The sequence below is a fragment of the Amblyomma americanum genome, chromosome 4 (assembly GCF_052857255.1).
Source record: "Amblyomma americanum isolate KBUSLIRL-KWMA chromosome 4, ASM5285725v1, whole genome shotgun sequence".
NCBI lineage: Eukaryota > Metazoa > Arthropoda > Arachnida > Ixodida > Ixodidae > Amblyomma > Amblyomma americanum.
In genome coordinates this window covers 191,695,668-191,717,503 of record NC_135500.1, presented here as the reverse complement: position 1 = coordinate 191,717,503, position 21,836 = coordinate 191,695,668, and the positions used below count along the sequence as shown (strand labels likewise).

Genomic DNA, 21,836 nt, shown 5'->3' with positions numbered 1-21,836 from the left:
TAAGTCAGCTGATTTATTAGGAAACCTTTGGCAATGTATGTTTCTTTTTTGCCACACTAAGTACGTAGGAGTGACACCTACTCCCTGATAAACACCGACACGGCTATCGGAAATAGCGATGTCGAGCCTCACACAGATCAATTTTGAGGTACAGATTAGGAATCACATGTGGCGATAGAGTCGGTGCAGAAAGATGTTTTGCTGACACATCGCATACTCTTGGTGCCGTGACACCCGTCGTAGCACGTTCAAGCCAATATTTACAACCTCGATTCTTCTCGGGCAGTATTGTCACCTGCGAATTCCGTGATGAAAACGTTGTTGTTGATGAGCATGTTGCTGGCGGTAGCGGAGTGCCTTGACAATGGTCTCGCCCTGTACCCGCCGATGGGATGGCGAACTTGGCAGAGATTTCGATGCAACACCGATCTTTTGGAGCATTACGACGAGTGCATCAGGTAAGAATTTCATAGGTGATCTGTTATTTCTGCCGCAGAGACGTGCTGTTGGTGCTTAGTACGCCTCCTTTCTTGGAGTTGAGACTTTGACTTCTTTTGCCAGAGTATTTGATCATACCATTCACGAGTATTATCGCTAATGCGACGCTATCATAACTCACTAAACATAAAAACGCACGGTGCCTACCATCGTCAAAGAAGCCCTGCTGCTCTGTTCCTGTAGTTGATCGACCATGCTTTGGAATTGTAAGCAGTAGGAGTGCGAAAATGTTTGAAAAATCTGAATAGCGAAACAAATATCCTCCTATACGGTTCGTCGAAAGAGCCGACTAGTGCACGCACGAAATTTTTCGAAACGAATTGATTATAATCTAAATTTTTCGAATACTCTTCCAATAATTGGTACGAAGTTGGAATATAACACCCACTACATTTTTATTCGACGACTGTTCCAGAAACAGGACCCTCACCGATGCCGCGTACCACGGTTCGGCATTCGTCCATTCGTGAGGCACCCGCCGCGGTGGCTCAGTGGTTAGGGCGCTCGTCTACTGATCCGGAGTTCCCGGGTTCGAACCCGACCTCGGCGGCTGCGTTTTTATGGAGGAAAAACGCTAAGGCGCCCGTGTGCTGTGCGATGTCAGTGCTCGTTAAAGATCCCCAGGTGGTCGAAATTATTCCGGAGCCCTCCACTACGGGACCTCATTCTTCTTTTCTTCTTTCACTCCCTCCTTTATCCCTTCCCTTACGGCGCGGTTCAGGTGTCCAGCGATATATGAAACAGATACTGCGCCATTTCCTTTCCCCAAAAAACCAATTATTATTATTATTATTCGTGAGGCAACGTTCATAATGTTAATGCATGGCCTCTGAGATCGGGCAGCGCCTACAGGGCTCAAGCACGTTGAGCAAACCCAGCCTTGGGGACCGATCTCTGAGGCCATGGGTCACACGTAGCTCTCGCCCTTGTCATATACTGATACGTGGCGCTAATTTGTTCTCGTTCGTCATCAACAACCAAAGGCAGTTTTCATGCACGTATAATCTGACGTTAATCGAGTTTATATACTCATTTCGTGTTGCAACCCCCTAGTGGAGATCAGCGTTACGTATTTGAAAAGCTAGAGCTATGAATACATTATTTATAGCACCATACAGTGGCGCCGCCGCTAACGCTTCACTGTGTCGCATTATTGATCGTTTTGTTCGATTATTCTGAACAATATTAGATTTGTATTTGAGTCTGTTTTTAGCTGCACTATTGATATTTTACTTCGTTGTAAAACTAGGCAACTCTTATTAGATTTTGTTTGCGGTAAATTGTATTCGCACAACTCTAGTAAGCAGAAATATAATTGACATTGACTCTTTACAGTGAAACTCTCGTCAAAGACATGGCTGACCGCATGCTTATGGACGGCTACAGCCAGGCTGGCTACGAGTACCTTATTGTAGACGACTGCTGGAGCTCCATGTCGAGGGACACTTCAGGCAACCTTGTGGCCGACCCCCGCCGTTTCCCAAGTGGAATGAAGGCTGTTGTGGACTATGTATGGCCATCCTCAAAAGAATATGCCTTATTTCTCACCCAGATCTGGTTTTTACATTGAGATACACGAAGGCGCTGCAGCGCCGTCTTTTGGCATCATCTGTCCCAATTTCGAGACCATTTATTGCGCTAACATTAGCAGGAATTCGGGACATGGGCTGCGTTTCGATGGAGGCGGAGCGCTAAGGCGCCCGTGTGCTGTGCGATGTCAGTGCACGTGAAAGATCCCCAGGTGGTCGAAATTATTCCGGAGCCCTCCACTACGGCACCTCTCTCTTCCTTTCTTCTTTCACTCCCTCCTTTATCCCTTCTCTTACGGCGCGGTTCAGGTGTCCAACGATATACGAGACAGATACTGCGCCATTTCCTTTCCCCAAAAACCAATTAAAATTATAATTATAATAAATAATTCTAGTTCCCTTGGCTGCCACCCCATATCACATTGGCGCATCATACTGAACATTCAAAAATAGCGCCTTGACATCGTCCGTGACGTAAGAGAGAAATAGAATGACCGACTAGCTGCAGAAAAGAAATTACTGGCCGTTAGGCTTAGCGACACTGTCTGGCCGCTGTCCCGAATTGCTGGTAATGATAGAGATGGTAATACGTAATGAGCAAAGAAAGCAGGGTTTTGTAACGAACTCTCAGTCCTTAGATCGGCTCGAAACAAGTGCGTGCAACGCAGAAATATAAAGAATATAAAGAACTTTTATCACGTTTTTCAGCTTCATACCTGAAGCTAATGCATTTTTTTGTGAGCTACAATTGCTTTGCTCGGTTGAAGGAGTTAAGACTGGCAAGTTAAGTTCAAATGTAACGCTAATTGTGAACTACAATTATTTGCTCGGCTGAGAAAGTGAAGGCTGGAAAGTTAAGTTGAAATATAAAAGAAATAAACAGTGCGACTCTCTGTTCTGCTACAATGCTATACATAAGATATTCGCAAATGTCACGTTTAAAGAAGTAAAATTTTAAGCGCTCTGCAATCAAAAATCATAATTTTTTTTATTTATCTGTGTTACATTTCCCTGAAGGTTAGCATGATGCTGCAGTATGCTTAAGCTCTCGAATTTAAGGGAATGTTTTGAAAACAAAAAACCACAGCTCACTAAAACTTAATTTACATTGTAAATGTTCGAACTCATGTCGCAATGCAGATAGACGTTTTCACGTTCCCCACATGAAAGCGAACAAAAAATCGGCACTGGGCCACCCTTCTAACGTTGCTTGCAACCGGGTCTTGCTCTCGAAGAAAAATCTGTTAAAACACAGTAACCGTTCTTTGCAATCTAGCCAGCGATCACACCTGTGCAATTTATTCGACTCTTTCTCGTATCGATGGAGGTTCATTCAACGCTCTACTAGATGGACAACTTCCTTGTTCCGTGACGCGCGCAATAAAAAAAGGAAAGAAAGCACACTGCTCTTAATAAAAAACTAAGCTTTTGCTTAACGAAGCGTGAAGCCTCAATTAACGAGACCCCAGTTACATTTAGGGAACATTCAAACGAGCACAAAGACACACTCCGCTATTATGCCGTAAATGACCCGCGAGTTCTCACGTTCGCGGAACCGTTGGTCGCTTCTCTAGACTGGAGAGTGGTACGTGTTTCTACCCCGCTTGCTATACAGCGCAGTGATGCGATGCTAAAGTTCCTTGACCCATTTTTCTTTCGGCTTGAATAAGCGATCTGGTGGAATGCTCGAACCAGAGAGTTTCTGGCATTGCTCCTTTCTTGCCCCCTCCTCTGCCCCTTCTTTTTTCGCGCTGCTTCTAATCTATCTATGCATCTATACAGCTTTTGCTGGCTGTCAGGTGGCGAGAGGCGCAGTGTCGGGGGGTTAATTTTCTTCCGGCAACGTTGCTTGACACCTCGGGTAAATGAATAATTGCGCGATTTACCGCATATTGAGAAGGAAAGCGAGAGTGAAATAGAAAGCAAGCCGATAATAAAAGAAGTGAAGTCAGTTACGCATTGGCATGCGCAGCTGGTCTGCTACATCATGCATTAAAAAAAAGGGCATTGAATGCTAAGGATGGAGAATACAGTGATGTCACGATGCCCATTGCAAATTGCTGCAACGAAGGGCAAGTATGAGGAGTGTTCGGAAAGTTTTGCCTTGTGGGCGGTAAATTTCTATTATCAAGGGGAAATCAAAGATGTTTGGTTGAAATGACAGTTCCGAAATAGCCTGCTTATCAGGATCACCTATTTTTTCTTCCCGGTCCTCACTAGCGCCGATGCGCTTCCAATACCGGCGCTCTAGTATCTCCATGCCATCGATTAAGGACAGCAGTTGCTTTATCTCAACCACCATACAGCAGGGACCTGACGCGGTGGCTAAGTAGTTTTGGCGTTCAGCTGTTCGCGAGGTCGCTGGTTTGATCGCGGCCTCGGCGGTCGTCTTTCGATGGAGGCGAAATACAAAAACGCCCGTATACTGTGAGATGTCAGCGCACGCTAAATAACCAAGGATGGTCTAAATTAATCCGGCAGTCAGTACGGCTAGCTCACAGCCCATTGTCGCATCGGTACGTTAAGCATGCAATTCGCATTTCGTTCGGCCCGGACACTTAATCTAACTCTTCGCTGCTTCCAATTATGAAGGGACGTCCTTCGTGATGGGAAGCAGTGAAAAACCGATCATTTTTCACTGCTTCCCATTACGAAGGAACGTCTGAAAGGCACGGACTTCGCATCCAGTGAAGCAGTCATCAACGCACTACGTCAATGATGTCATCAGCAGCTGCCCTCATTCTCTTACGGCGGGATCCAGGCAGGAGTGGCGGAAGGGTACCACCGCTTGCGGGGACTTTACAGGAAATAATACACTTCCCGAAAATAGAATGCTATATTCTTTTATTTGAATGCAAACATATGTCAGTTAAGTCTGTTAAGAAAAGAAATTAGAACTTAAAAAGTGCTGAATATTGCCGTTACATGTATTTCAATTTAAGTAAAAACAAACAACCGATTGATTGACCGATTGATAATTTGCTGACAAGCCATCGAATTTCAGTGGATCAAAGAACTGGTGACACTGGTTAGAAATATTACAGATATCGATAGCACCGGGAAAAGCAAAAAAAAAGGAGGGGTGGGGTGCTTTACAAAGGCCTGTGCCCCAAAAAGTTATTTGTCTCATAAACTGGTTGCAGTAAAGTAGAACCTAGAAGTTACCCGATCGTAACGAGGTCCGAGTTCGTGTTTCTTGTTATGTCAACATGTGAGTTGTTCTTGTTGTTGCGACTGCAGGAACAATGAAAAGGAAAGTGTACGGGACCCCGCCGCGCTGGCTCAGTGGTTAGGGCGCTCGACTACTGATCCGGAGTTCCCGGGTTCGAACCCGACCGCGGCGGCTGCGTTTTATGGAGGAAAAACGCTAAGGCGCCCGTGTGCTGTGCGATGTCAGTGCACATTAAAGATCCCCAGGTGGTCGAAATTATACCGGGGACCTCCACTACGGTACCTCTTCTTCCTTTCTTCTTTCACTCCCTCCTTTATCCCTTCCCTTATGGCGCGGTTCAGGTGTCCAACGATATATGAGACAGATACTGCGCCATTTCCATTCCCCAAAAAACGAATTATTATTATTATTAAAGTGCACGGGCCTGCTCACTGGCACAAGGCGAGCCACAATCGCTGCCACGTGCAGACAGTATAGTTAAAAGATATGTGAGAGGAAAGATTGAAAGAAAAGATGCGCGTCACAACACCGCCTCATCTGTAGCGATGACGACAGTTAAGCAACAGATACCCCTGGTGACAAGGAGGCTTCACCGAATACTTGAGAGCCCCTAGATCCCAGCCCCGTAAGGTCCGGAAGCCACCCGTCGCCTATCCCAACATGTGAGTTGGCGTACGGTAAGGAATAGCGCTCACTAACACTAAATACGCCGCCAGTGGAGCATGCTTTGTGGAAGAATAGAATGCAGCTTTTCTTGAATGACTTCCAGCGTGCTATAGGCTGGTTTCCCCCGTCTTTGTCCTTGCATCAAGGTGCATTCTAGGGGCCTAAAGTTCGGTATCAACGCTGGAATTGGCGCGAAAACCTGCAACGGATACCCGGGCAGTGTCAACAATTTCGAGCGTGACGCCAAGACCTTTGCAGACTGGGGCGTCGACTTTGTTAACGCTGATGGCTGCAATGTGGACCCTAGACAGATGGACCAGTGTGAGTACGTACGGGAAAAAATGGCGTCCATTTGTCTGCGTATTAGCTCTAACGAGGCTTCAGGCAAGATATCTTTACACTGCAGTTACAACGTTTAAGGCATGTGACAAAATACAAAAGTTAAGCATTTTGAGTTACAAAAGAAAAAAATCGAAAAGTGGTGCTGCGTTATCGCATCCGTCTCTTCTCTTTCTTGACTATCTCTTTTCGTCGTTGATTTGAGGTGTTGATTTGAGTTGAGGTGTTGAATGCTACAGGTGGGGTTAGCCTTGCTTTATCTGCCGGCAATTGCTCCACTGTAGCGTCCCTTCTATATTAACAAAGTCCTATAAAGCCTGTCGCAACTACCTCGCTATGCGCACAGTCTCTTATAACAGCACACATTCTCTCCCGCAGTCACCATCTATGCACACAATCAATCCACACAGTCCACATCACAGTCCACTCCAGAAGTCACCATCTATGCACATATTCAGTCACAGTAGAACATAGGCCATTGTAATGCCACAATCTATACACACATTCACTCAAAGTATAACGTAGTCCACTCCGGAAGACACCATCTACGCACATATTCAATCACAGTAGGCCATAGTCCGTTCCTGCTGTTAACGTTTACAAACAAGATCCGTGTCCTGCATAAATGTTAAAAGAAGGCGTGCAGCCTTCCTTCTGCATGTCTGGTTTCCACTCGGGTAGACAATGTCCTGCACTGTGCTGTGACGGGTTCCTGTCTTCTTGAAGGAAGCGAACATCACATGCCTTTCCGCGTTGTACTCTGGGCAGTACATAATATAATGTTCGATATCCCCGTACACACCACATAAAGAACGTTTCCTCGTTCTCCGTGCCGCCTTAACGTGAAGCTCGCTAAACCGAAGGTACGAGCCCTCAAAGACGCAGCATTAATGGCGATATCCTTTCAGCTTGCCAACGCTAGTTGCTGAGTTTTGTTAGAGAAAAGTAATTGTAGGGCCGTGAACAACAGCAAAGAGCATTTGCCTGCCATTAGCATAACAAAGAAGACCTTTTCTCTGACCTAATTAAAATTTCTGATAAGATCCTCCTGTGAGTTCTTGCGCTGGCCTGTTCTTGTGGGTGGCCTGTGCAGCCATGATAACGCTAAGAATGGCGTTGTTTTATGTTTGTCGCGTATGCCGCCTTTATACGCTACCTTGGAAATATTTTAACTTTCATACATAATGGTCCTAAATTTCATGCGTCAGCTGAACGAAAAAAAAACACTAATTCTTTTCTTTTTCGCTTCATTTTGCAGTGTATCCTGAGTTTGGACAAGCACTGAACTCTACTGGACGGCGGATACTTTATTCGTGCGAATGGCCCCTGTACCAATCACAGTCGGGCATAACGGTAAGTCTGATTTATTATACAAGCTAGCCGGCCTAGGCATTTCTTTAACTTTGTTCTTGAACAACTTGAAAGCCAGTGAGGTTTTCTAACACAGTTTTTTACTCGTAGGTGGGTGGGAGGGTGTCTGTGTGTGTGTGTGTGGGGGGGGGGGGGGAGGATTTGCCTCTCTATGATTTTTTTTTTCTTAAATCATTTCCTGGCTCACTCCACTCTTCTCGCCTGAGAAGGTTTATTAATGGCGAAACGTCACTTTCAGTACTTAAAAAAAAGTCTTACACGAAAAAAAAAAAAACTAAGGTGCTGGCTCGACATTAGAACAAAGGCGAGAAGTCAAGGGGAAGAAGTTGTTTTGTAGGGTACCTTCATGTAATATAAGCAAAGAAAACAAAACATATCACATGTGCAGACGTTTTTCTGTTGCTGTGATAAGAAAAACTGACATTGTGCGCTTTTTCCTTATTTCAGTGTTCGTTTGAACCAATAAACATATTCTTTCTGTTCTCTATTTCGGAAACCCCAGAAAAGGAGATGGCTTTATGTTGTGAAAAATGTTAGAATTAGCGCTTCACTTTTCCTCTTCCTCATTATCGTTCTTAATGCAGAACGTGAAAAAAAAAAACATTACAAAGGTTGGCAGCAATAGGTGCGCTTTGCTCTGCTAGTTGGTTCACCTAATGAGGTATTAAATGGGCCGGAAAACGGCAGCCTTATATCGTAAAATAACTAGCAGTAATGAGCTGTATCTCCTCTCATTCCCATCGGAGATTACAAGAACTCCGCAACAGGGAACTGCGTCACTGGCCATTTCGGTGCTTCCTACAGAAAGTCACTTACACGAAACATAGCCAGTGATAATAAAAATAACAAAGAAAAAAAGGCTATTACACGCGCATTTGAGCCCCCGTTTCATTGGAATCATTACAGCCGGACTACAAGAAGATAGCGGAAACGTGCAACATCTGGCGAAACTTTCCTGATCTGACCTATAACTGGAGTCAGATATACGCTGCAGTTCAACATGAAGCCAAGCTGCACGACGTACTAATGAACGTCACGGGTCCCGGCGCCTGGACAGACTACGGCGCGGTAATGTTCCGTCTTCTTCTTTTTATCAAATCTGCAGTTTTTTTTTTCATCTCTGCTCAAAATGTGCTGTTTTATTTACCGAGCGGCTTTTACAACCGAGACTCGCTAAACGTTGCTCTGCTCGTAGATTTGCGAAAACAGGGCTGACGTAAAATCTAGTTTAAAGGAGTGACCTTTAACAGCCAGGTAATGCGTCTATTCTGATCGCGCATTTTTTTCTTGGTGATCCACGCAAGACCCGGGCTAGTTAAAGTTGACAGTGCAGGAAATAAGGCGCAGTGAAATCGAACAAGTCTGGTTCTAAGATCGCAGAGGTTCGGAGTGATGGCTGTCAGCGAACAGTAAATGCTTTTTTTTTTAGTAACGTCTGATACACTTTTTTTCAGCCGCTGCTCACAGACGCCCAGAAAGTTATCCATTTGCAATCAACAATAAAGCATTGAAAAACTGCATAAAAAACATGAAATATCTTTGAGGCTAAGTTGTTGAACTGAGTTAACTAATATATAAGATCAAGAAAAGGAACCTTACTAGCTTGTGGAGAGTGAATCGAAGCTGTTTTTAGATGCAGATGTGAATGCCCCCAACCCTGACTCCTGTTGACGTGCCTCGTTCCGTGGCAAAGTTATGCTATGCACTTTAGTACGCTAGTAAGCTTTCCTCCAAGTATTCTAATCAGTCTAAATCCGTCGACCAAAAGGAAAATTCTTCATGTTAGAAAAGGAATGAAATGTCACAGTTTTCTTGCCTGAAGCTGTGACGAAAAGACCGCCTGAGCAGTCAGAATTATGAAGATGGCGCAGCAAAAATCGCTTGCTGGACACGTGAATACGTGCTTATGTCCACTTATGGCACATTCATAGAGTGCTGACCGGAATTGCATTTTCTTGAGAAGTCGGCGTTACATAGGGATAATAACGTGTAAATAACCATGATATCAAGTGTGTTGCCTTGGCGGAAAGAAAATATTTAATATTAAGGTTTGTGCCCCCTGAGTTTATATCAACCATTAAATAAATAAAAAAATCAGTAAATCAGTTGGAAACGTCCTGCGGCAGCATGGCTAATTTACCACTGAATGGAAGACCCGCTTTACAAGCTCATGTTCAGGCCCATATTACGATAGTGTTCCCAGAAACCATTGGGAAATTGTTCCCTTCAACTGCTCTACATTGCTAGGTATCGTATCTTTATACATTTTATCTTGATAGAGCCAATACACTACGCCAACATTGCAGGTGGCTTCGGTTAAGTGGAAACAGACTGGATAAACTCCATACGTAAGAACCAAGGCCATGCACTGGTTGCTCAATGGTTGGTTATCGGCATTTTCTAGCGCGCATCTCTTTAAAAAACTTTTTCGAATTGGCAAGCGTATTCGTATCCTGTGTAGAGATGTAAATTTTCTTGAAATTTTTAAATTGCAAAAAAAGTTTTCTTTATGGTGTTTTTTTTTCTCAGAAATATGCGAAACTTTAGAATGAAACTAGAAAGTACAGTGTCATTAAACACATTAATTTCGTAACTCAGAATAGAGTAAAGAATTATATATTGCACCAAAACAAACATATTGCACAGCCTTTCGAGGAAAAGATGGTCATGTACTGCATGCCCTACAACTGGCGAAAAGATTGCATTACTCCGACTCGTCTGAACGCGATGCTTTTGTGCATCTTTTCTCATGTTCAGGCTGTAGTGGACTTACACAAGATTTTGCAGCTCGGATAACCATGTTGCACATCTTCGCGTGCATATCATTAAAATGCGACCAGTTTCTTTCACATGACGCAGGCGATAAAAGAATAGGAATAGCCAACATGCGACTAGCGTCGGCATTTCTTTGCTACAAAGATCTTTTCCAGCATATGGACGGCTCCAGATGCTAAGTTGACCCCCAAATGGCTCATTTAGGCCACACATTATAGTAGGTAGTGAAATGGTACTGTGCAGAAAAATCCGTCTGGAAGTTTAGAGAGTTTTTTCTTCTTTCATCTGAACGATGACAAAAAGTGAAAAAAGTTTTATTTCCTCAATTTTTCGAGGTTTTCTTCAGGCATACACATCTCTATCATGTGCACGGTATGTATGTCTCTCTTGGTATCTGTTTTCAATGTTTGCTCTTTACACCAATAACTTGGTTTTGGTTGTACAATGTTGCGAATTTCAAGGCGAGCACGCGCCGACAGCTCACCCATTTTTGTCCTAATAGGCGAACAGTCTTCCGTTTCAACAGTTTTCCGGAAGTTTCCCACTGGTGTCTGCTCTAGCTTCCACCACAAATGCCGTCCATGGTCGTTAAGGTAGTTAAGGGTAACGGACTGGGTTCCAAGAGAACGCTAGCTGGCAGGGGGCGGCAGAAAGTTAGGTGGGCGGATGAGATTAGGAAGTTTGCGGGGATAGGGTAGCCGCAGCTGGCACAGGGCTGGGCTAATTAATTATTTAATTAATTTATTTCATTTATTTATTTCATAATACTTCAGGCCACTGCTTGGCCAAAGAAGGAATGAATTTACATTGTTACATAACCAAAGGAATAAAATTATACAATATTAGCAGCACACGGATACGAAAAGAATAAACCAAAAGAATAAAATTATACAATATTAGCAGCACACGGATACAAAAAGAATAAACCAAAAGAATAAGACCAAAAGATTACAATTATACAATATTAGCAGCACACAGATACGAAAAGAATAAACGAAAAGAATAAAACCAAAAGAATAAAATTATGCAATATTAGCAGCACACAGATACAAAACGAAAAAACCAAAAGAATAAAACCAAAAGAATAAAATTATACAATATTAGCAGCACACGGATACGAAAAGAATAAACCAAAAGAATAAAATTATACAATATTAGCAGCACACGGATACAAAACATACATATAAACAATATTAGCAGGTAAGTAGACGACGTAACGCATCATAAAATTTTTTTAATGGGAGATATATTGGAGAGGCACAGTGATGGTGCTTCCTCGCAGGTGGTGGTGGGCAACTACGGCCTCGCTGAGTCGCTTCAGCGGTCGCAGATCGCCTACTGGGCCGCGGCGCCTTCCCCCGCGATCCTCTCGGTAGACCTGCGCAGTGTGGGAGACGCGGCACGCGCGCTACTCCTGAGCCCCTACGTCATTGCCGTCAACCAGGACCCGCTGCGCAACAAGGCCAACCGGATGCCCCAGGTTCTTTCTTTCTTTCTTTCTTTCTTTCTTTCTTTCTTTCTTTCTTTTCTTCTTTCTTTCTTTCTTTCTTTCTTTCCTTCTTTCTTTCTTTCTTTCTTTCTTTCTTTTCTTTTCTATTTGCTTCTTTCTTTTCTTTGTCTCTCTTCTTTCTCAATTCTTTTCTGCTTTTCCTTCTTTCTTTCGCTCCCTCCCTCGTTGTGTGTGCCTTTCTTTCCGTATTCGTTTTCATTGCAACGAAGAATGACGTCCTGGTTTCCATGAATCATCTTGAGAATGTTTTTTTACATGTTTATGTCAAAAAAATAAGTCCTACGGCCTGCTTCATAACTTCAGCTGTGTGATTCATTAGCTCCCGACTGATCAACTATGCGGGCTCAAGTAGCAAATGGCCGATTCACTTTGTAGAGTCCGTTTCTCAAAACGTCTATTTTGCCCAGTTTCGTCGAGCGATGCTGTGAAATTACGCAAGTCTGACACGAACTAAAGGTTTTTATATTTTCTAAGTGGAGATATTGAGTGCTGTGCAAAATGTCAGGCTACCCTGGCATGGCTATTCGTAAAAGCCTCGGAATCCATGTGTTGCCTCTGCGAAGCTGTCGCATATCGAATTAGTACATAAGCTGTATCTGCCTGTGTAGAACCTCAGCTGGGAAGTTGCTACATGGACAGCATGTAAGAAATTTGAGTGCAGACAAGAATTATATGATAACCCCCCCCCCCCCCCCCCCCCCCCGAATTATTCGCCGTACCTCGAACACGGAACAGGCGACAGCGACGACTGTATCCCAAAATTCCCGCTTTGGATGGTGCCTGCTCTAAGACTCACCTGCGTGGCGTGATCACAGATGGCGCTGCAGTTGAGTTGAGTTGAGTTCAGGTGTTGAATGCTACAGGTGGGGTTAGCCTTGCTTTATCTGCCGGCAATTGCTCCACCGCAGCGTCCCTTCTATATTAACAATGCCGCATCTACCCCGCTATGCACACAGGCTCTTATAATAGCACACATTCTCTCCCGCAGTCACCATCTATGCACACAATCAATCCACACAGTCCACATCACAGTCCACTCCAAAAGTCACCATCTATGCACATATTCAGTCACAGTGAACATAGGCCATTGTAGTGCCACAATACATACACACATTCACTCACAGTATAAAGTAGTCCACTCCGGAAGACACCATCTACGCACACATTCAATCACAGCCTGACCCTTTTGAATAGTACCCTTATTCGATAGCAGCTGAATGCGGAAGCGCTCGGTTGCAACGCACAATTTCCACAGCTGCACAGACGCTCGTAAAACGATAGAGAACGACGCGTTACGCAAGGAAGATACGGTATGCAGGACGGACGTGGAGATGTCCTCACAGCGCACTGCCTGAACGCAATTTACTTTATCTATTGCTTCACTGATAAGCGCATGAGAGGGTGCATTCACTGAACGCGGGGTTCTATGCAGTGGCAGAGGTAAGGTTAAGAGAGCTAACTGAAGCCAGCTCGGTTAGGTAAACAAGTGTCAAGGCGGATTTAAAGTACATCTACCTTGCAAGTGTAGCGCATGCCACCTCCCTGTAGTCGACGGCGAGACGTCAGCCAGTACGAGAGTGGTGTGTTAGCGCATGGTTTTTATCTGTTAGGTTAACGGGAAGGCGAAAATGCAGCAAAACGTTTTGTCTCTTATCTGTACTCTGTCGTAAGCGCTAATGGGTTTCTGCTGCGATACCCACTCGCCCAACTATCACTATCGCTCCGACATCTAGGACTTAATTTGCATTCGTTTACTCTGGTTTTCAAAGCGTGGCTTGGCGTGTTTGCGCGGTTTCCTGGGCTTAGGATAGCGGCCGTGAGGTTAATTTCCTTGGTCGCTGTGCCCTCAGTTAGCCAGCAGCAACGGTAGGGGTGGGATGGTATTTTGTTACTAAGACATTATTAAGATTTCTGAATGAAAATTAGCGAAAGAGGAGCCTTTTAAAAATGAGGAGGGTGCTCAGGAAAATGAGGTTATTATTGCGAGAAAAATATGCGTTCGTTTTGGCTGAACAATGTGGTATTCAGTATGATGTCTGGCATCCTGAATACTGCAAATAGCGTGATCGCACAGTGCAAACAATACAATAGCGTGTACCATGTAATAGAGTCTCTAGCATCCCTGGTTTAAATATTGCGCTATTACGGTTTCACTGGACGAGTATAAATATCATGATAGGAAGATGTAGGCAAAGTTACTAGGAAGACGCTGAAACCGTTCTTTTTCGCTGTTCATTCTGCTTCTTACTGTAAAAAAATGAGGGCAAATTCTTTTAGAGCCACATTGTACAAGATCTGCGGGGAAAAACTGCTTAAAGTCAACCACGTATCACCCCATCATTCAATTCCGCAATCCGCTCAGGTCCATCTTTGTTAGAGCAGGCAGCAACACCTCTAACTGTGCACATACGGCGTCATGTGGTTTGCACGGGGATCTAGATCATTACCTTATGTGCTGGCCAGAATACAACTCGGCGAGGTGTGTCCTACTCGCGCCCCTCAAGAGCAAAGGAGTGCCACACGGTTCCCTTCAAGACATTATTTACCCGCGCAGAAATCATAGATATAGTAGGGAGGCTTCCTGCCTTCTTCGAAAAGTCCTGCAGGACACTGATTTCGACTCAAACATTAGAGCGGACACTTAATCTGATGAGTGATAAAAAGTTGGGTGGTGGTGGTGGAAACTTTATTACATACAGGGGAGTTTAGGACGCGCAGGTCCTTGGGCTCCCGCACGGCCCCACTGCACTGAAACGTTCATGTCCCGAAGGCTCATAACGCTGGCAGCCCATATCCATTGTTCACAACAGCGTAGGAAACACGGACAAAAGGGGAGAACAGACATAACATGCGCTTGTTTTGTCTATTCTACCCTTTTGTCCGTGTTTCCTGCGCTGTTGTGAATAATGGACACTTAAGCTCCACATTAAGGGTATGACGCGATAGCGTAATCGGTAAATTCTCATATATGCAGAAGGTCATCCTGTACATTACATTCACAAGTCCCTGCGAGTCCCCATACCCCTCCTGGCGCAGTGGTGCAGCGGTTAAGCAATGCGCCACTGCCCAGCGATGGCAGGTGCTCCCAGCGGTGGGCCTTGTACGACGCAGGTTGCTCTTCCCGAGCGACCAATCATTAATTCAACTGCCACCTGCCACGGTAGGCAGTTGACTCGCTATACGGTGGGCACGTTGTGATGACGCCGCAAGGTCACGTGACCTAGTTGGCCAACCTACCTCCTAGGTTGCTCTCTGGCGACCACCTGACAGAGCCATGAACGTGATTTTTCGTTTACAACGCCGACACTGGATTTTCTGATGAACGGGGCCTTCAACGCTGTCATGTTAAAATGTTGACAGCAGCAATTGATAACTATTGTTTTTTTTTGCGCGGTGGTAAAGTTCTACTAGTTCCCAGATACGCACCAAAGGTCTTTCAATCAATATTAAAGTGTCGCAACAGTAGAGAAATTCCCGGCAGAATAATTGCGAGGCTGACCCCAACAGCAGAGAGCAAGAACTCAACTAGAGCTCAAGTGTAACGGAAACCTGGCGATTTTGATTTTTAGATGAATTGCTTTGGAAATGTGAGAAACGTTACGAAATTATCAGCGCCCTGTGACGATATTTCAGCACTAACTTGGGTGCAAACCACTTGTTACCGAGGCAGCCGAACGGCAACAGCGAAGAGTGATTAAAGATTTTGTACGGGCCAATGAAATGAATTGTGCATGGGCCGGCGGTCTTCTGGGTTTTTCCCCAACATGGCAATCGTGGCCACGCGCTGTGCAAACACACATGGCCCAGAATTGTTAGTGAGGCCACTGTATCTGATAATATTGCCGCAAGATAACAACATTTATTTTTGTTTTCAGAATCGCAGGTCAAAACAATGTTGTTTTCGATGACACCCCTCGCTCGAGCTTGACCCCATTTCTTCTCGTCGATAAAACTAGCGAAAACGCCTCTAGATATAAGTAAGCAGTAATGAGGAAACTGAATATAGACTACGGAGAAACACAGAGCATAGGTTGGGAATGCTAAGCCAGGTTGTTTTCCTCTGTGTTCGACGCGATCTTCCCGCAGTTACCAGTATTATTATGTTTATCAGTACCTGCTTATTCGTCCTTAAATGCTGTAGTCGAAAGGAGACGAACGCCGGTTGCTTCATTTCTGTATTATGTATTACGCATACTTGTTATAATGTGCGTGAGTGAGTGCTGCTGCGTCTTTCCTGGTCGGCATATGTGGACTCATTGGAAGCATACAGAACCAGTCGATTTTTTGGTAGCTAGATTTTCAAACGCACGGGCACTGTGTCTGTAAACGAAAAAAAATATAAGTAATTGATTTTCACTCTGTTTAACGTACCTTCTTGCGTCTGCGAACTAGCTACTTGAGCGTCATTACTGAATCACCGCGTTTACTGGTAAAATTGTTTTCACAAGTACTTTCTTGCGCTGATGTTTTCGAGCTAAGATCCAGATGATCCTTTCTAAAGCGATAGTTTCCTACGTGTTAACTGAATTAAGTACTTTCAAAAGAGTTTTGTAGCTTCTGAATAACCTCCTTTCGGAAGCCAATTTGTTACCTGCCACGGAATGCCTTCCTAACCGTGTCGGTAACTCCGTCGGAGCCATTTCTGTAACTGCTGTGGAACGTTCTTCGGAACTGTTGCGGCTAAAATCTTTGTTCATCATTACAGATCTTCTCCATATCTTGCCGTAGGGAGTACGTTGGGCACACTTTTGTGACTGCTGTAAAATCTCCCTCGGGGCCGCTTTGGCATTTCCGGAGGAGGTTCTTTTATGCACGCTTTGGAATTCACTTAGGTATCTTCGCTTCGCTTCGACAGCTTTCTTTACCGCCTTCGAGACATCTCCTGGGCGGTCGCCATATGTTCACTTACTGGTCTACACTTAGGTGGTCAAATGTTTATGGGAATCCCCGAACGTGTAGTAAATTTGTAATAAGAGAGTAATTACTCACTGGCATCCACCTACGCGCAGCGATATGGCTACAAAGGAAAGCTATACAGCTTTCTCAGAAACTCAGTAGTTAAAGAAAAATTCTTCTTTATTCGGGGTTCGAACCCGGGACTACCGCGTCACCAGGACTACCGCGTCAAGTGTAACTGCTGTGACAGCGTGGCAGCTGCGTTATGCAACGTTTCGATCATGTGACAGTGAGGACGACAGTAGGCTTGGTTGGGTGCATGCCACGCTTTTTAAACGCCGTCTTCCCGCCGTATTTGCGGACACTCACACCGACCTCGCACGCTTGCGCTGCCTCTGCCAAGGTATGTTAAAAACTCCCGGATGAATGTGACCTTGCCTAAGCTGCCGCGTCGGGCCGCGTTCCGAGGGTACACACTACTTTCCTGGCTGAGCGTGACGTAAGCAATAGCCACTGCGTCTGGCCGCGCTTCCTGCCTCCTTCACTATGTCTGTACGTCCTCGCGCAGCCTTGGTTCTCTCCCGGTAGTTCGAGAAGCGACCGCAAGGGGCTCTGTGCTTTCACGTCCACAAACGAAACTACGCATACGACACAAAATCCTGAGAATGCAGACTACACAGATATCGCTGTAATACAGAGCATTCACTTAAGTTCGATCATTAAAGGAAATTAAATCTGGGACTCAACGCACAATAAAACTGATTAGTCGCAAAATCGATCACCGCGCCCTGGGATTAGGACTAGGCAAGAGGCGGTGTCAATAGCGCCCTCTTGTACACGCGGACTGGCGGCATCAGCCAAGCTGAAACCAACTGCGGCTAACTCGTACTCCAAAATAATCTTTCCCTTGAGAATGAAGCAATCTCAGGCTTCTTCGAACGCACTCATTATCACAAGTACTCAGACTAACGTGGCCTAAATTTATGCCTAGTGAGCCCGGTTGATCTAACGCATGAGCCCACAGGCCTTCACATCTAACTCCTCTTGCCGCCTTGTAACGTTCCTGTGCCTGTGACTTTTATCCTGCTTTGTTGATATGCTTTTTACATCACTTATTCAGATTTCTATCACGATCATTACCATTCTCTTATTTTTAACGCTTTCTTATTGTTTCTTATATTGAACTCACTGCTAACTATGACTATGTGCATTGACATAGCACAGCACACAGGATTTGTTTTTTGTTTCTTTTCACCACCCTCGAAATGCGACCACCGCAGCCAGGATTCGAGTCCCCAAACTTTGGGATCAGTAACCGAACGACAAAGCCCCAAAGCCTCTGCGGCGAGTTGGAATAATTTACGTACCGGGCTGAAAACCCGTTTTCATTATAATCTTTGCTCACTGCCGCTTACCAATCATATTTTATGCTTGCGCACCGGGGTAATCACCCTGACTTAGCGACTCGAACAAGAAGTTTGATATAACTTCCTTGGTCCCAAATGACCCCAATGAGTTCCAGAACATTCCAGAATTTCTCGTCCCCCTCTAACAATGCGAAAAAACTGTGTGCTTCGGTCGCCTCGTAAACAAATAAATTGCTCAATAAACAGACAAAAAGCAGTCGCTGATGAGATCAGCACGGACAGAGGTTCGATGCTGAGCTTCGCTGAACTGAAGACTCCGTATTTACAAAACAGGCGATAGAGCATCTTGCACTGCATTTCTCAAACTGCATACAGAAACAAACCTATCTTCCTGAACACCCTGCAATCGGCATGAAGAAATTTAGCGTAAAGATATTTTCTCAGTGGTGAATACGCAAACACTATGTGATCACTTGAACTAAAACAAAAAGCACCCTACAACTGGGGGTCGAACCATGCCACCTTGCAGCTACGACCTGCAGCCATTTTCTCTGCGGAATTCCTCTGATTTCTTTCATTTATTGCATGACATACGGCTTCTACTACACATCGTGTCGGTTTGATATTTGCAAAAGAGCAGGCTGCGTCAAAAGTATGGAGTCCAAGAGGTTTGTTTTCAAGTTCTGTAGTCCGTTGTTCAGCACTGCCGGAAGCTCTAAGCTTCAAAGGTGTGAGGGTTTAAATTCTCCTTACCCTCGCCACATTTGGAACGTCAGAAATGCAAAACGAGAAGCACTGTTCTGTCTAGAGGCAAACCTGTTGGGCTGTTTGTTTTCGGCAAAAGTTATGCGTGGCTGCGTCGCTTTCGCTGGAGGAGCGGCAGTCGTGGGCTCTGCCAGCCAAATTTTGTAAACAAGCAACCTGGGTATACCCTATTAAACGCATGCACGTTAAGCCTCCGGAGAAGTCATTAAAGAACGGTCGCCTTTGGTCCTAATTAGGCGGCTACGGTCGTCTAGAAAGGCTTACACAAACATTAGCATGTAAGTGTGCACATTTGAGAAGTGAAAACTTTACAGGTCGGCTGATTTCACCTTAAAGACTTTAGTCTGAGGAGGTGATCCTCTATAAGAACGAACATGAAGCTATGCACTCCTGTGTTGTCCGTTACCGCACTGGTGCTCTTTGACATCTCTGTTGCTCTTAGCCGTTTAATGCATGATTTAACGAAGTTCCCTATGGCGCATCTGATGTGTGCGATAGTCCGCTGGTTTATTATAGCTTTGTAAAGTAATGCGTACATGAATGCAGAACCTTCCTTTGCCTTTTCTCTGCCATTGGTTCCTTCTCTCGCTCTTCTTTACTATCTCACAAAATTGTCCGCTTTGTTTTTCTAGAAGGCAGCTAACTTGCTTTAATGATTTTTTTTTAGAGGAAGGGGGTGAGAACATTTTTGCTTTGTAACAAGTGTATATAGTAATCATCTTCCAATCCAAAGTCATGTGGGCGCTGGGAAACAAAGCAGAATGAGAACTATGATCGGTTAGCTAGTTGTCAACGCACATTGCGTTGGCATAAAGTAAAAATAAATTAGATTACTGATCTAATTCGTTTAAGCTAGATTAGTTACGGCTGCGTCTCTACTCTCTAATTCTTAGCGCTGTTATTCCCATGGAGAAGAACTCTGTACATGTACTTCTTGGCGATACATGATTAGCTGTTGTGGCCATGTGGAAGCGGGCACAAAAGTGTCTAGTTACCCTTGGCTCACCCTCTTTGTGAACGTTTCTTTTGAGTCCTAGCTCACTTTGTCAACACTTATTGGTTGTGGGCTTATTAGAAGTGCTGCTTCTAAGATGCTGGGCTCGCACAGTAAAGCCCTACTACCTAACAAAAATCGAATGAGCATGATACGGAGCGTTACTCGATGCCTTTGGCAGTCAAACGTGACGGTCAACTTTTAACGCTCAGCATATAGCTTAGTGAGACCGTTAGAAGACTAATTAATGTCGTTTTTGAGCTCATGAAAGCGTCGGCTAGTGAGGGTGACGATGAAATCGCTGGAAAATTGCTGTCGATGGCGATTTGGTTCGTCATCTTATAATCAACAGTTCCTACACAGCTGTCCAAGCGTACTCACTGTACCTGGATCACTTATCGTGCCCAAAATTCTTCGTGACTTAAATGTTTGGTTGACTAATAGGTTCTTACTGACACGCAGAACGATTGCACAAGATGAAAACAAGGCTACTTTTTTTCATCATTGCGCGAAAGTTGAGAACGATGGCGAATCACCTGGATCGTTCTCCTCGCCCCTCACTCAGCCCGAATTCAAGTCCAGGATTGCTGCGATCGCTGTTCTAAGCCAGTCACCGCAAACACGCTTTCCGGCGTGTTATGAGTTGAGTCCGGCGCAGAAAGGAAACGAACAACTTAAGGCAGAGAACACTGAGCGAGCACCAAACTGTACTAAATACATTGTCATTGATCTTGTGGTGGTTGCGGAATGTCATTACGTCACCGCGCATAGGCCGCTGCCGCTTTGTCACTATCCATCAAAACATGGTCACATGAGCAAAGTTCGTCACTAGTTATGGGTGAGAGATGACGACAATGCCATAAATTCATTAAAAAACTTCTCTCGCAAGGCTCTCTTATGAAAACACGGCAAAAAAGAGGCGCGAGCAATACTATACTCTTATCTCGTCTATGGCGGCCTTATTTTCTCTTTTTCTTCCTGCAGTCGCTTGTGTATGCATGTGTATGTGTATGTGTAGAAACTGCCACGTACACGTAGCTCCCGCTATCAGTGCATCATGGGTAATTCTATCCGTATCTCTGTTCGCCTCACCTCTTTATCACTCCCATGCCAGAGGCGTATATATGCTTCTCCGACCGACTTCCCAATCCTTCCCGCCTTTAAAGTTCTTTTTTTTTCTGCTACTACTTTTCTGCTCGCAGAAAAACAACTTGGACGTGTGGACCCGTTGGGTGAAGCCATGCCTACCGAATGGAAACTGCTCCATGGTGTTGTTGGCCCACAACCCGAGCATCCGGGGAGGTCCCGTCGCCATGGACGCCTACATCGAGGGCCTAGGCCTACACAACCCACGGGGTTACGTGTTTCAAGACGTGCTCAACAACAACACCCTTATTGGCCTCTTCTACCCGGGACAGACGCTCACCGTAGCGGTCCCGCCTCTTGACGTCATCCTTTTCAAGGCGACCATCACCGACCGATGACGAAGAGATGATCAAAGGCAATGCCGCGGATCTGTCAAATGGTGGCTCGAACCTGCTACTAATTTTTTGAATCTTTGAGGAATACGAAGTAAAAGATAGAAGAGGAGCCGCCGCAGAAATGAAGGGCTTGAATAAAAAAGGCGCAACTCGGAACACGCCCCAGTTCTGTCGACACATACGCTGTGGCAAACATGCATGTAAATTACTTAGAAGTCATTTTTGATTACTGCTGAAATATGGCTGTCGCATTGAGTTTAGCATGCGTGATCTTTCATTGCTTTGTTAAAAGAGTTCAATCTGCAATTTTTTCAAACACAAATGAAAGCTTTAATTATGCGCCTGTAAGTACGTTCTGACGAATAAAAATGGATGAGTTGGTCAATATTTTTAAAATTTGCGTCTGTTCATTACAGTATCATTCTCGTCTCTATTCTTTGAAGTTTTTTTTTCTTTCAGCAATGACCTCCACA

The 21,836-nt window shown here is 44.7% G+C and overlaps 1 protein-coding gene across 1 annotated transcript; it reads left to right on the top strand.

The window, feature by feature from the left end:
- The first annotated feature begins 129 nt into the window (after window positions 1-129).
- Window positions 130-21,750, top strand: LOC144128896 (alpha-galactosidase A-like). Its single transcript, XM_077662679.1, has 7 exons — window positions 130-458; window positions 1,834-2,008; window positions 6,012-6,186; window positions 7,463-7,557; window positions 8,482-8,643; window positions 11,633-11,830; window positions 21,085-21,750. The coding sequence occupies exons 1-7, from the start codon at window positions 310-312 to the stop codon at window positions 21,364-21,366; spliced, it is 1,236 nt and encodes a 411-aa protein (XP_077518805.1). The 5' UTR covers window positions 130-309; the 3' UTR covers window positions 21,367-21,750.
- Window positions 21,751-21,836: the final 86 nt, after the last annotated feature.

What these genes read in the sequence shown, in the direction of transcription:
- LOC144128896 (XM_077662679.1), top strand. Translation starts at nt 310, where the DNA reads ATGAAAACGTTGTTGTTGATGAGCATGTTGCTGGCGGTAGCGGAGTGC. An exon ending in CCCTAGACAGATGGACCAGT is followed by an intron (nt 6,187 to 7,462) that starts GTGAGTACGTAC and finishes TTCATTTTGCAG; the next exon opens with TGTATCCTGAGTTTGGACAA. An exon ending in CCTGGACAGACTACGGCGCG is followed by an intron (nt 8,644 to 11,632) that starts GTAATGTTCCGT and finishes GCTTCCTCGCAG; the next exon opens with GTGGTGGTGGGCAACTACGG.